Source organism: Culicoides brevitarsis, chromosome 2 (assembly GCF_036172545.1).
Source record: "Culicoides brevitarsis isolate CSIRO-B50_1 chromosome 2, AGI_CSIRO_Cbre_v1, whole genome shotgun sequence".
Taxonomy (NCBI): domain Eukaryota; kingdom Metazoa; phylum Arthropoda; class Insecta; order Diptera; family Ceratopogonidae; genus Culicoides; species Culicoides brevitarsis.
The window spans coordinates 36,133,448-36,147,794 of record NC_087086.1 but is presented as its reverse complement, the minus strand read 5'-3'; the positions used below and the strand labels follow the sequence as shown (position 1 = coordinate 36,147,794).

Here is a 14,347-nt window from a genome sequence, read left to right as displayed (position 1 = left end):
CGCGAATTCTTTGCGTTTCGTGAAAGAAAATGCAAATTTTATTGTTTTTATTTTTTCATTCATTTTTATTAATAATTACTTTTTAATTATTTATTTACAAAAAAATAATAAAATATTTTTTATGGCCTAAGTTTGATTTTTCTGTCCTTAAAAATTATTTTTTTTATATTTTATTTATAATACAAATTATTTATTTATTTTTTATTTTATATAAATACATAACATAATCACAATCATTATTTTTTAATTGAAACATTTACAATTTTTTTGAAAAATTAAATAAATTTTTTATTTAATTAAAATTTAAATTTATTAATTTTTTAAATTTAATTAAATTAATTAATTTTTATAAATTTTTTAAATTTAATTTAATTAATTAATTTTTATAATTTTTTAAAATTTAATTAATTAATTAATTAAAAAAAAATTAATTTAATTAAATTAAAATTTTAATTAATTAATTAATTTAATTAAATTAAAAAAAAAAATAAAAATTTATTTATTAAAAAAAATATAAATTTTTAAATAATAAAAAAAATGTTAAAAAAAAATCATCAACAGTCAAAAAATCTTAAAAATGTATTTTTTTTGTACTTTACTAAAAATAATTTTTAATTTTGAATAATTTTTTAGTTTTTTGGAAATATTCCAATCAAATTTCGTACCCGATCCTTTATCTTTTCAAATATATTTTGAAAAATAAAATATAAAAGACAATTGAACAGATACTTAATGCTTAAATTTAAATCTTAATCTATTTTTTTTAACAATTTTATTTCAATAAATAATGTGAAAAAAAGCATTTTTGTCAAAAATTCCGAGCCCTGTGTCGGAATTCATGGCGAGACACTTGATTAAAGTGTTATAACTTATTACTTACAGTCTATTACAGATTTGGCTAAATAGCTTACACATAGTTCTCTAAACGTAGTATGAGTTTTTGATGATTTTTTTTTCTTTTTAAATCTTCTCGTCATCACTTTAGTGTGAATTGAGTGATCGGCGTTGATGATGCGACGCAAACCGATATCCGTAATTTTGTTTCAAGGGGTTAACGGGGGGTTGGATGCGATTTGGGGGCGGTAAGATGGCATAACGTTGCGCGAATTGTGGTTTTTGTTGTTTTGAGAGTTCTTCCATGCTCGGGAGACGAGCTCGACCGATTGTCATTTCATCGCGATCATCATCGATGGGCAAAGGTTTGTATTTGTCTTCGACGACGGGCGTTCCGTCGGGATGAACGCGAACAACCATCGGGCCTGACAAGTAACTCGAATGGGAGTTCATTGGAGGCGGTTGGAGATATTGAAGTTCGACATTTGTCGGGGCTGGGAGACGATTTTGCGTGTGAGGCTCTTCATCGGCATACGATAAATCCATGTCAAGAGCGTAAGAATCGGAAGACGCGGGTTTTTTGTTGGTAGTAAGAGGTTCGTCGAACAAGGGATTGTGAATGTAATTTCCCGTGGGATAATTGATGGGAGCTTCTGTGGTAGTTTGTTTCTTGTTACTCGTCATTGGATGTCCGCTCATCATCGAGTCCCAAACTGCAAAGAGAAAAAATTCAAGGAAATGTTAATTTTTTGTTAGTTTAATCTCACTCAAGGAATCTCATTCGGTCAAGTACTCAAGTAAGTTTAATTTATCGCTTACAATAACTTCGACAAGGAAGGTTACTTCCTGATTTCCTTCCGTGCGCGATCGTAACAAAAGTTTTCTCTTCGAGATGAATCGACTTAACACACAAAAGTTACGTGCAGAGGCGTCGTCGTCGTCGCGCATCTTCAATGACACTCGAGCGAAACAATCATTTCGCCACGTAACGATCGATCTTCAACACAAAAAAAATAAATCTTAAATGAAGCGTGACTCTGCGCCATTTGTTGTGTAATGCTTCTCTTTAATTAATTTAAATTAATTGCCGGGTTTTTTCTTCGAGATCGCGCAACAAAACGATTAAAAGCGCATCACGAGTCACGCGGGTTCAGAATTTTATTTATCTAGTTTTATCACTTCTCTTCTGTAACAATAATTATTATTGAAGTTATCGGGCTTCCGCTTGATCATCTCTCGAAAAATATTTAAATTTTTTTTTCAATTGAGAGACGAGTTCAGTAATTATAAATAAATAATCGTAATCTATCAACCAGTAGTTGAGATAGCAAGTACAGTAGTTGTTGTTGTTGTTGTAACAGGAAGTGTTTATATAAATAATTTTTTGTAGTATCATTATCATGGCAATAAACGCGGTCTTTCTCTCATGATCATCTTGTTTGGAGATGGGTTTTTTTATGAATTGATCGATTTTGAGTAAATTTTGAGGTTAATATTTATTTAAAATTTTTAAAATGTGCATTGGGTCAAAATTTTCAAATGTGCATTGGGAAAAAAATTCATTAAATTTGCATTAGGTTAAAAATTTTAAATTTAAATTGAAATTAAAAAATAAAAATTCGCATAGGGTTGAAAATTTTATATGTGCATTGGGATAAAATTTTTTAAAAAATTGCATTGGGTTGAAATTTTTAAATATATTTTTAGAAAAAAATTTGCATTTGAATGAAAGTTTAAAATTTAAATTTGACAGCAAATATCATATCAAAAGATTGCATAGGGTCAAAAATTTTAAATATTCATTGAGAAGAAATTTTAAAAATTCGCATTGGGGTGAACATTAAAAATGTGCATTGGGTCAAAAAATTTAGGTAAAATAATTTTTTTTTTCAAATTTATACAAAAAGCTTCATAAAATGTTAACTGGGATGAAAATTTTCAATATAAATTAATTTTAAAAAAATATGAAAAATCAAAATATGCATTGGGATGAAATTTAAAATGTTAATCTGGGTAAAAACTTTAACGAATAAAAATCAAACTTAAACTTTCAAGTCGAAATATTAAAGAAAATTAATAAAAAAAATATTTTAATCAAGTTGTAAGTTAAAAAAAAACTTCAAAAATGTGCATTGGGATAAAATTTAAAAACATTAATTGAATAAAATTCAAAATGTTTAATAGTCCGATATTTTAAAATATGCATTGGGCTCAAGTTTGAAACACATATTGAGCAAAATTTTTAATTTAGATGGAAAAGAACATTTTAACTGTGCACTGGGCCAATTTTTTTTAAATAAAAATTAAATATTTTTTTAAAACCTTTAAAAATAATTAAATAGAAGCGATTTCTAACCCGAGTAACTTTCACATTCCATTTCTCATCTCATAATTCCTTATCTCTCATCACTCAATTATCTCATACAAAGTTCAAAAGTTCAGACAAAAACACTTACTTATATCATTGGCACCTCGTTGATAAGGATCCATCGTATCAAGATGCCCGTCATTCATTGCCTGCAATTTACTTAAGCCATACATCAATAAATCACGTTTGCACTGAGGCTTGTGCACATCTTGTATCGCCTTGCAGTACTGTTGAACTTGCTTTGCAAACATCGAATATAAATGAGACATCTGAAAAAAACGACAAAAAACAATAAATTATCAGAAAAAATTGTTTTAAATTGTTAATAAATAAAAATTGAATTGAATTACTTAAGTAACTCGAGTTCGTTGCTTCATTCACGTAAAATAATAATTGACAAAAACCGTTTAAAGATTCAGTTCATCAATCTCTTGCGAAACCAAAAAATTATTTTCTTTGAATTTTTTGTAATAATTTTTGTTTTATTTTATTTTTTTGAACGTTGGTTGAATATTGATTATAAAAAAAAGAGGAATTGGTAATCAAAAATAAATAAATAAAAAAAAAATGTAGGGCACCGACTCGTCGCGTGAAATAAAATTAATTGCGACTCAAAAAAAAAGATGATAACGAAGCGTTTTTTCTGTTTTTTAATTAATTATTTTTTTTAGTTTTTTTTAGTAAATTTTTTCTAATACACCTGTTTGAAAAGTAAAAACAGATCCGGCTCAAATTTTGTATGCATAATTTTTGATAAAAAAAATTCTTTAATAAAAAAAAAATATTTTCTAAGCTGCTTTACTACTTTTTATATGTCAAGTTAAAGAATACATTTAAATTGAGATTTTTTTTATTTTTTATATAAAAAAATATTTTAGTGTATTTTTAATATTTTTTTATTTAGTTAATTTAAAAAATATTTTAAATTTTAAAAAAATTAATTAATAATATTTTTTCATTTATTTTTATGAATTTTTTTTTATTTTATTTTATTTAGTTTATTTCTAATTTTTTTAGTTAGTATAAAATAATTTTAATTTTTAATAATTTTAATAATTAATAATTAAAATTTTAAATATTTTTTTATTTAATTTAATATTATTATAAAAAAAATATTTTTTAATTTTATTATAAGCTAATTTTGTTAGATACATTTTTAAAAATTATGAAATTACCAAAATTTTATTTTAATAAATTTTTCCTTATTTTTTTTAATTATAATTTTTAATTTTTAAAATATTTTTTTATTAATTTTTTTATTTAGTTTAAAATAATTTTATAATTAAAAAAAACATTTTTTTTTATTTTTTTGTACCAAATAAATTTTTAAAAATTTATTTATAAAAATTATTATTTATAAATATTTATTTTTTATTTTTAAAATTTTTTTTAAAATTTTTTAATTTCAGACAAACGAAAAAAACATACAAAAATAACAAATTAAATAAAAATTATTATAAATGTGATAAAAAAAAATACAGAAGAAGAGACAAGAAAAGAAACATTACCGTTGATAAATACTTTTAAAGAAGACGATACAAAGTTGACCTTGCCAGTTTCTGGCCTTTAGCACTTTAACTAAGAAATACTGTTCTGACGTGAATCAAATCCGTTAAAATCACGTAGGTACCCTATAGGGTCAAAGAATCGCACAAAGCGAAACAGGAACTAGAATAATGAACGAACGAACGACAGACATGACACTCCAAAGAAACCGCGCTAATGATAATATTAATAAATATATATAGATATGAATAATAACACATTTAAACACGGATTTAGATTTTTTTTTATAAAAAATTCAAATTTTTTTGTTAGCACGTGCGTTTCTTTGGTAAAAGTCAAGAATGAGCGGTATTTTGCTTATTTATTTTTTTTTTGCCGATGGGAGGCCCAACACGAAATATTTTTATGTTTGGATGAATGAACGAAAGTGCGGCAACCTCTTACATAAGAAATTTTTTTTTAAATAATAATTTTTATTGTTTTGCTTTTTTTTCTTTTTGTTGTGTACAATTGAAGGTATATCAACATATGACGTCGAAATAAACGTGAGATAATAATTCGCATGCACTTTCACATAGCTCGATAAAAAATTTTAACTCTATTCAAAGAGAAATTATTCGAGGGCAAAATAAAGTTCAAAATAAAAAAAAAATAATTAAATTCCTGAAGTGTTTGGACTTTCCGCATCCAATATTTTAATCAAAACATTAAAATTACGCACATGACTCATTAAAACTGAACAAATTATATATTTTTTCTGTACGAGTAAGGCAAGTTTTAAAATAAACAAGCGCGCCTACTTTCACCTTGTCATTGCATGTGTTAAGTTAAAAATCATCGTGTTTTTGTCACACTCAATGATGACAATATTATATACTTTATAAAAATATATATAATGTAATGTTATATTATATATAAAGTAATTATGTATAAAGCATGGCACTGGTTCAGTAATGATAAAAAAAATAATAATTACTACAAAAAAGTATCACGTCTCGCATATTTGTTTAATAAAGCAAACATTGAAAAAAAATTATTTGTAATAATAATAATAATTAAAACAAATATCGGTTAAACAAGATTATTTGCGTTGCTTTTTTTAAATTTGTTTGTGTATAACATTTTTTCTTCAAGTCGAGTCGAATCGAGGAAGATTATATAATATTTATATATATGTTTTAGTTTATAATAAATTTATATGAGTTTGAGCAATAAATTATTTTTTTATTGAATAAATATGAATTTTTAATAATATATTTGTTTATTTATATAAATTTATTATTTTTTAATAATATTTTTTATTAATATTTCAATGATTATTTAATGATTTTTAAATAAAAAAAAAATAATAAAAAATTATAAATTAAAATTTATGACTTCTATTTATTTATTTATTTTCAGTTTTTTTTAAACTTATTTAATCGTAATTTATTATTTTTTTTATTTTGTCCTAATTTTTTTAAAATAAATTAAATAAATTTTTTTCTATTAATAATAATTTTTATTGATTTTTAATAAAATATTTAAAAAAAATAAAAAAATTAGTTTCATAAATTATAATTTTTGTAAAAAATGTTATTCTATATTTTTATTATTTTATTTCGTAAATATTTAAACATTTTAATTTTTTTATATTATTGAAATTATTTTTTTTTTTAATAATATTTTTTATTTTTAATAAAATATTATTAAAAAAATTTCATTAATTATAATTTTAAAAAAATATATGTATATTATTCATTATTTTTATTTTATTATTCAAATATATTTTTTTTTAATTAATTAATTTAATTTTAAATAATTATTTTATTTATTTTAAAATAAGTTTTTATTTTTTAAAATTTAATTTATTTAATAAAATAATTTATTTTATTTATTTTATTAATTAATTTTAATAACAATAAAAGTAATATTTTTTTATAATTATATAATTATATAACAAACGTTCAATTGTTATTTAAAAAAAATATATATGATCATCATAAACATATATTTTTAAATATGTTTAATAAGTCACGTAGCATTAATCCCTAACAATTCGTGATTTTCAAACATTTTTTTTAACATATATAAAATTAAATAAAAAATATATGTTGTATTATATATGATTTAAAATTAAAATTAATCATCAATATTATCTTTAAAAAAATAATTTTTCAATAAAATAATATTTTAAATAAATAAACTTACTTTTTCATCTCTGCTTAAGTATTCCCACATCGGAATCGCTGAGCCGGTTGACTCGTGAACAATTGATAGCAGTACAAAAGCTGCACCGAAACACATTACTATGCTTTGTTTTGTCATGTTTATATGTTTATTTTGTATTATTTCCTTATTTTTTATATATATTATTATTATTGTTACTTTATTTGTTATTATTATTTATTTTGTCACAAATGCAACTTGTATTTTTTTCTTTTCAAGTTTTATTCAAGTTTATTAACAATTTATGCAATTCAGGGTAAAATTGTTGTTTTCACCATTAAATTTTTTTTTTTTTTAAATTATGTTTATTATAATATTTTTTTTCTTCAATAATATTTTTTTTATCTCATAAATTTGTTATAAAAATTTTAATAATTTCACTTTTTTTTTAGCTTCGACGTGATCTCGTCAACGGTTGAACAGTAAATGAGTGTTTTGCCTGTTCACTCAGCGATTTTATATAATGAAGTAACAGTGCTAGGTTGTTCGAGTTGTTTCGTTGGTTGCCACACTCGTGTGATGATGAGCGAATGAAGACGAAAAATACACAAAATGAACAAATACGTCATAAAAAGCGACTATTTGACGCCCGTTGTAGAAATTTTGTAGTACGACGATCTCCAGCTTCGTTCTTCGTTTCTGCAAAGAAAAAAAAAAGTTGATAATTTATGTGAGTTTTTGTTCGTTTTTTACGTGCGACGGAGGATCCGTAAACTCCGATGACGAATATCGAGGGAGATGGGTACAATTAATGGTAAAGCAAAAAATAATTGACAGACGAGTAATTTGTTAAAAAAAAAAGAATTTTAGGTGTTATGATGACATGTTTACCAGTGAGTAATTTTTTATTTAATTTTTTTTTATTAAAATTTTATTATTTAATTATGAAAAAAAAATTAGAAAAAAATTTAAGGGCTAATTTTTTTTTTTTTTTTTATTAATAAAAAATTAATAACTAATTAAATAATAATTATTTATTTAATAAAAAATTGTTTTTCTCATCTTCAAGGTCCATTTTAACGCGTATCGATAAAAAATCGACGCACTAACGTTAAAACGTCATTTAAGCAGTCGTCATTGACTAAAGTTCTAAACATAAATTTCACAGAAAAAAACATCTCAATTGTAAATAAAATTATTTACGGACAACCTTTTATGTTTATTTTGAGATTAGTTTCGTGCAAAGTAATTAATAATAATGTTTATTTTTAACTATTATCGAAAAAATAAATAAATAAATTGAATTTTATTGTAATCCTTGAATTGTTTGAAATTTATCATAAATTAAATTTATTGTTGTTGACACAAAAGTGATTGCGCTCTGCCTGTGCAAAGTGCGAAGATGAGCTGCCAGACTGACATGACAACAATAAAAGTTTTTCAGGTCAATACTAGCCGGTTTTTTAATCAATATCGGATCAAGTAAGTAGCAAGATGATTTACACTTGAGATTAAATTTATTTTAATGTTTTTATAAATTTTTCTATAGAAACAGCGAAAATATCTCATCTACGCGAGTGAAATGTTCATTTTGTTAAAAAAAAATTTGTGAAATAATCGGATATGCAGAAAAATGTTTGAGTTGAACTCCAATTGAACTAGAAAGTGATTCATGCGAGAAGTATTTTTGTTTTTGTTTGCAGTTCGCACGCATAAAAAGTGCAACAATGTTCGATGGAGTAACTGATGGAGTTGCAGGTAAAAAAAAAGTACATGAGTGATGGTAATCTTGCGTGACATGTCAATTGCATGTCAACAAATTAGAAAAAAAAGTTTTTTGTTTTAATTTTTTTTTCGAAATTTAATTATTTAAGCTGAACGAAAAAAAAAATTTTTTAAATTATTGAAAAAAATTTTTTTAATTAATTTTTTATTTAATTTTATAAATTAATTGCTTTTGTTTTAAATTTAATTATTATTTGTTAATTAATTGTTTTTTTAAATTTAATTTTAATATTTTCTAAAAAAAAATTTTTTTAATTTTTTTTTTAAATTTATTTTTTAATTTGATCTTTACTTTGAAAAATTTATATATCAAAGTTTAAGTTAATTAAATTTATGAATATTTTTATAAAATCAAATTTTTTTATTAATTTTTTTAAAATAAAATTAATATAATTTACAAAAATTAATTAAAATTTTAATAAAAAAAAATATTAAATATTAATATTTAATTTTTTTTTTAAATTTATTTTTTTTATTTTTTAATTTTTTATATAAATTTTTGAATGAAATTTTGTTGAATATATTAAAGTTAATTTACATAAATTTATTATTTTAAAAATAAATTTATAATTAATTTAATAATTCGGAAAAAATATTTTTCTATTAAAAAATTAAATTAAATTAATTAAATAAAATTATTTACGAAAAAAAATCAAATTATTCAAAATTAAAAAAATAATTTTAATTGAAAAAATATTTATTTTTTTTAAATTTTTGCAATTTTTAAATATAAATAAAATATAAATAAAATATTAATAAAATTATTGTTTTTTTTTAAAAAAAATTTTATTTCTATTATTATTAAAATTAATTAAATTTTTGATTATAAAAATAAATTCATAATAAATTTAAAAATTTGAAAAAAATTATTAAGAAAAATAAATAAAATTATTTTATTTAAATAAAAATTACCTGAATTATTTTTTTAAAATAATTAAAAACCGGGCGTCTCCATGTCACCGAACTCCCAATGACATCCAAACTCAAATATGCATTTTACGACAAAACCAACCAAAAATGATCTCATAAAATATTTACGCAGCTGCGTCAATAAAAATTCATTCCATGCAACACACTGCATTTTATCTTTTTTTACCAAAGTCCAAAAAAATAAAACAAATCGTTAAAAAACCGGGTTCGTTGTCTGTTTTCTCATCACTTCTCTCTCTCATTAGAACAAGTCTACCGAAAATACGACGTAAAACCAAAAATTAAAAAAAATAATTTAAAAATATGTTAATTTTTTTATCATTCGCTACTCCGAACATTTTTTGTTTTGATTTTTTTTTTCGTGTTGATTTTTTTAGTGACGTTAATCCCATAAACAAATGTTGTTTATAAATTTTGTGGAATTTTTTCTATTTTTTCTTCAGCATTATTTATTTTACAAGATTATTTAATAATAAAAACACACCTTGGTTGCTCCGAAAAAAAATTTTTTGTTTTATTTTTTAAGCGCCAAGAATTTCTTGGTAAATCAGTGCACGCCAATCAATAATCATAAAATTTGGCATTTTTATTGATATGCAAAAGAATGTCAATTTTTGCGGGTTTTTGTTTTCACAACACGTCGTAGAATTTTTTTTCTGTTGTTGTTGTTTTGGTAAACAACTTTGTTTATCTGCTTAAGGCGAGTTTAAAAAAAAATACAAGAAAAACGTTGAACTCACCACAATTATCGCTTTTTTATGTCCTGCCAGTCTTGATCATTAAAATTATTATTTTTTTTTTATTTGGATACGAGTTTCAGTTGTACGAGACAAAAAACTCGGAATAATTGGATGATGTCAGGAATTTCTATAAATAATGTGATTCTAGAGGGAATTTTTTTATTTTTTGTCTATCCTATTGAATGATTAATTTTTCTATTTTAAGCTTTTAAAAATTTAATAAAAAAAATTTTGGGTCGTAGGTTAAAATTTAAAAGTAAAAAATCCTTTAAATTATTTTTTTGAATAATAATTTTTTTAAATAAATCTTTTGATTGTTGACAAAAAATTTAAATTTAATTATTTCTTTAAAATTTTTTTAAGCTAAATTTTAATTAATTATTAATTGATTAAAATTTTAATTAAAATTTATTTTTTATCAATTATTATTTAATTAAATAATTATTTTTTTTAAAATTGTTTAATTTAAAAAAATATTTTATTAAAATTTTAAAATAATAATTAATTATTTTTTTTATTTTAATTATCTAATTAATTATTTTATTAAAATATTAAATTAAAAATTTTAAAAATTAAAATAATTAAAATATTAATTAAAAAAATTTATTATTAATTAAAATTTTAATAATGAAAAAATAAAAAATATTATTTTAAAATTTAAAATATTTATTTTTAATTAAACAATTTAATTTTTGAATTAAATATAATTTAAAATAAAATTAAAATTTTAAAAAAAATTAATTAAAATTTAAGTTGACTTTTTTTTATTAAAAAATTATAATTTTTGACCAAATAAAATTATTTAAGAAAAATAAAAGATAAAAATTTAATACAAATTAGATTTTTTTAAAATTAATAATTAATTATTACAAAAAAATAATTAAATAAAAATTCTGCCAAAAATTATTTTAATGAAAAATATTTATTAGAGAAAAATTACCAATTTTCGTTTAAATTTATCATATTTTATTTTTTTCAATTTTAAGCCTTTTTTTCTTTTTATAAAAATTTTAAATAAAAAAAAAATATTTAATTTATAAAAATTTAAAAAAAAAATTAGAATTTTCAATTATTTTCTTTAAATTAAATAAATTAAAAATAATTAAAATTGCAAATTAAAACAAAAAAATCCCACACCTCTTCAGAAAAATCTCATAATCTACATAAAATTAATAAAACAAATTCATTTTTCTAAATAATTCCATGAAAAATCAATAAATCTATACTAAAATATTGAATGCATTCTTAGAAAAATATAATTTCCTTAATTCCTAACGAGAACTTGCCGTGTATATTTAATTGATAAGCGAAGTCAAATAATCTTCTTTAAACGATTAATTTTGAACCAGCTTCTGACGATTCTAGCAAATTCACGGGAATTCCACAATTTTCCCATAATTTTATTGCAATTGCTCACCTCTACTGCCTTTTATTGTTACCGCTATTCAATTTTTTTACATGATTTTTCGCAAACAAACATTATCTCACCGTTTCATTGTTTTTTTTTTATTTCGAGCGGGGTGAAGAAATCGACAACAACAAACGATTTACAAAATTAATAATTATTTAATATTAAAAACAAGAGATTTCTGATCTAAATAACGCAGATTTCCATATATCGCTGTTGTTTATTTTTTTGATGTCTGATGAAACTCATTTGAAATGCAAATTAATTCAGAAGAGATGTCTGCGAGTTACTGAGAAACCGCAATAAAATGCAGTAAACGGCTAAAAATAAGTTAGAACTTCGTTCGTGACGTCATGAAAATATTTGAACGGATTTTACCATAAATAAGCATGTAACGACGCTTTTACGTGTAAATTTGTATAAATTAAAATTTAATTCAAGAACATTGCCGCCTCTGTTTGAACACCTCATCATTCGTATATTGACTCATCATCGTTGTTTGCTTATTGCATGATCGACAATTTTTTTGTTCAATTTTTTTCCATATGGAGCTTTGTGATTGGAGAAAAATGATGTAAGTGAGTGATGTTTACCGGTTAGGATGGGATTTCAGTGAGTTAGGTCATGATTACGCAGGTTTTGTTTAGAAAAGAAAGAATTGGAATGGGATTTGATGAAGTAAGAAAATGGAAGAATATGAATTTTTTTGATAGAATTTGATTTTAAAAATATTTAAAAAAAAAATAAATAAAAATTCATCAAAAAATTTCAAAATGAACAAAATTTGAATGAATATGTCAGAAAATGAACAAAATTTGGATGAACAACTCACAAAATGAACAAAATTTGGATGAAAATTTTAGTAAATGAACAAAATTTGGATGAAAATTTCAGAAAATGATTAAAATTTGGATGAAAAACTCAAAAAATGAACAAAAATTAAAGAAAAATTTCAGAAAATGAACAAAATTGAGATGAAAAACTCAAAAAATGAACAAAATTTGAATGAATATTTTAGAAAATGTACAAAATTTGGATGAACAACTCACAAAATGAATAAAATTTGGACAAACAACTCTATAAATTATTAAAAAAAAAAAATTAATTGAATTAAAATTAAATAAATTTCAATAAAAAAATTCTTGACGTAACATCAAATTCAAAAAAAAATATTTTTCAATAAAAATTTTAATTAAATGTATATTAATTTTAATTAATTTCAGATCTATTAATTTAAATTAATTTTTAATTTTTTTTTCTAAAAAAATTTAATCAAATTTAAAAATCAAATTCTTAAAAAAATAATAATTTAAATATTTTTTTTTTAAATAAAAATTAAAATTTTTAATATAATTAATTAGGTAATTAAAAATAATTAAATTAAATTTTAATAAATTAAATAATTTTAATTTAAATTTTTATTTTAAATTTCTTTTTTAATTAATTTTTTAAAATTATTTTTTTTTTCAGAAAAACGAATTAATAGAAGTTCACGACTTTGACGGAAATGACATTATGCAACTCCTCCCACGACATTTATCGCCCTTCGGCAATTACACAGTCGACATCCAAATTTTAAACGACAAAAACCAACAAATTCTTCACACTTTCGGCAAATTTTCCATCGTCAAGAACAAAGACTCCAAAGCTTAAGATATTTATTTGTTATTGATAGTAATAAAAAAAAGTATTTATTAATCACTCACCTAGCACCTAAAAATAATTTTTTACAACCTTTTCTCGTGAAAAAATTTTATTTTAAGAAATCCGGGTCGTTCTTCAAGTTTATCGAGAGAAAGAAAAAAAAATCTGCAGACTCACATTTTATTGCATGATTATCGCCAATTAAGGTAATTTTTATTGCTGTTCTTAAGAATATTTTAATTCTTTGCTTCTTTTTAATCCACGCCCAATCATCAACATCATCATCATTTTTTTTTTTTGCCGAATTCTAAGGTGTGAAAAGTTTTTATTGCTAGTTGCTCCGAATAATCATTCCAGTAGTCGTAAAGAAGAGAAAAAAAATTCTGTCTGATCAATAAAACGGACCGGAGATGATTTCGACGACTTGGCGGCACGTTCGATGATTTATTGAAGTCAACATTGTCGCTTTTTTTAACGATCGCTACTAATTTTGGATGAACAACGTCGATCAGCCACTCCCTTCAATTAAGATATTTTTTTGACCCGAGATCACGAAGTTGCATGTCGGAAACGGAAATTTAACGACGATGAATGTTAGAGCGGAAAAATGAAAAGAATGGTTCTTCATTTATTCATATTTTTTTTTAGTAGAGTTGATTTGATGTCTTTATCTTTTGTATTTTTATTTAAAGTTATTTTTAGAGTTATTAACGGGTTCTTTTGTTGTTGCTCAATTCTTGCGATTATTTATTATTTTTTTTTGTGTCAGGCAATCAATTGAAGACAATTTATTTGATAATTCGTACGGATTCGTGTAAATTAAGTTTTAATATTTGCTTTTTTTTGTTGTTTAAGGTGAAGCGGATCATTGCTTTTAAATAATTTTTTATTGTTTTAAAGATTTTTTTTTAAAAGAAAAAAAAATTTGATGAAAAATTGTCGAAAATATGTTAATTCTTTAGTTTGATTATTTTTTAATTAAAA

The 14,347-nt window shown here is 21.9% G+C and overlaps 1 protein-coding gene across 1 annotated transcript; it reads right to left on the bottom strand.

Moving 5' to 3' along the window:
- Window positions 1-558: 558 nt before the first annotated feature.
- LOC134830503 (rhythmically expressed gene 5 protein) lies at window positions 559-7,313 on the bottom strand. The gene is made up of 3 exons (XM_063844008.1): window positions 6,899-7,313; window positions 3,291-3,471; window positions 559-1,547 (listed from the first exon to the last, which is right to left on the bottom strand). The coding sequence occupies exons 1-3, from the start codon at window positions 7,013-7,015 to the stop codon at window positions 982-984; spliced, it is 864 nt and encodes a 287-aa protein (XP_063700078.1). The 5' UTR covers window positions 7,016-7,313; the 3' UTR covers window positions 559-981.
- Between the last annotated feature and the right edge of the window lie 7,034 nt (window positions 7,314-14,347).